This window comes from Loa loa (genome assembly GCF_000183805.2).
Source record: "Loa loa unplaced genomic scaffold supercont3.607, whole genome shotgun sequence".
NCBI classification, from domain to species: domain Eukaryota; kingdom Metazoa; phylum Nematoda; class Chromadorea; order Rhabditida; family Onchocercidae; genus Loa; species Loa loa.
In genome coordinates, this window is record NW_018108787.1 from 24,498 (window position 1) to 25,608 (window position 1,111).

General features: G+C 28.3%; 1 protein-coding gene across 1 annotated transcript in view; it reads right to left on the reverse strand.

Annotated features, from left to right (window-relative positions):
* Positions 1-480, reverse strand: part of LOAG_18868 (transbilayer amphipath transporter protein 2) — a gene marked incomplete at its 5' end in the record, with an annotated part of 11,786 nt that extends 11,306 nt beyond the window's left edge. Inside the window, 2 exons of the mRNA XM_020451529.1 lie at positions 27-140; positions 331-480. Coding sequence (XP_020304677.1) covers positions 27-140; positions 331-480 — 264 coding nt within the window. The remainder of the gene's footprint in view (positions 1-26; positions 141-330) is intronic.
* Positions 481-1,111: the final 631 nt, after the last annotated feature.

Here is a 1,111-nt window from a genome sequence, read left to right on the forward strand (position 1 = left end):
CTTTTCTAAATTGTTAGGTGACATACTTGTAAAATCATTAATATCAAAAAATAAAAATTGGCGAGACGTTGAAATTGTTCCAATAAATTAAGCGGAACAAATGTTATAAGATTGTATTTCGAAGTTCTAATATAATTATCCTGAAAAAAAAAGTATAAAATTCCGGAAAATATATAATAGCATAATCCTTAAAAAGTATAACAATTTCAGAAAAAAAAAGTGCACTTATAACTTAACCATTCAGTCTTTTTTAATAGGAAAAATGAAAATTAAAACTGAAAATGTTTATAATGCCTTTCAAATGAAATACATATATTATTGAATGCTAACAGCATATTTGAATTGTTCATTAAATTCACGATCATTTGCTCGTAGAATCCGTTCCGGAATGGATGTCGTAAATTGATTACTTCTTCTTCGGTCATTTTTTCTTCCTGAATCTGTTGAACTACGGCACGAGAATAACTCGATTAAAGACATTAACCAGCCGTTTAAAAACGACCCTCTGAACGTTCAACTGTTACGTCTGGCCGAACTTTCTTCGACAGACACTCTGAAATATCACTCATCATAATCAGTGTTATTACTAGCATTGGTTCCAACAACAACAATATCCGCGTTGCTTTTTGTATTCCAAAAAAAAAAAAAGTAAAAATTTAAAAAAAAATGTATGTATGTAGATAAGAAAATGAAATCAAGGATAGATAATTTAGAAAATTTGAAAATATAGTAATAGATGTTTACCAAAAAGTGTCCAATCAGTTTATTGATTAATTAATTTCATTGAATTTATATGAAAAGAAAAAGATAGCTTATCATTTAGAAGATTTGCTAAAAATTTGCCAAAAAAAAAGGCTGAAACAAAAATAAAAATAAAAAGAATTTCATTAAAGAAAAAAACGGTAACTACTATATGGCGTTACCGTTTGTCGTAGTAAGTAATACAGATATACTGAATTGACATCAATTTTTGTCGTCTACCAACCCACCCGTCAACCACGTGTTAATATCATTTCACTTTCGGACTACACATACTGGAAAATAAAAGTGGACGAAGAAAAAAAAAAAAAAAACACATCTCAACTAATTCGTCGATTCGTAATGATATAAA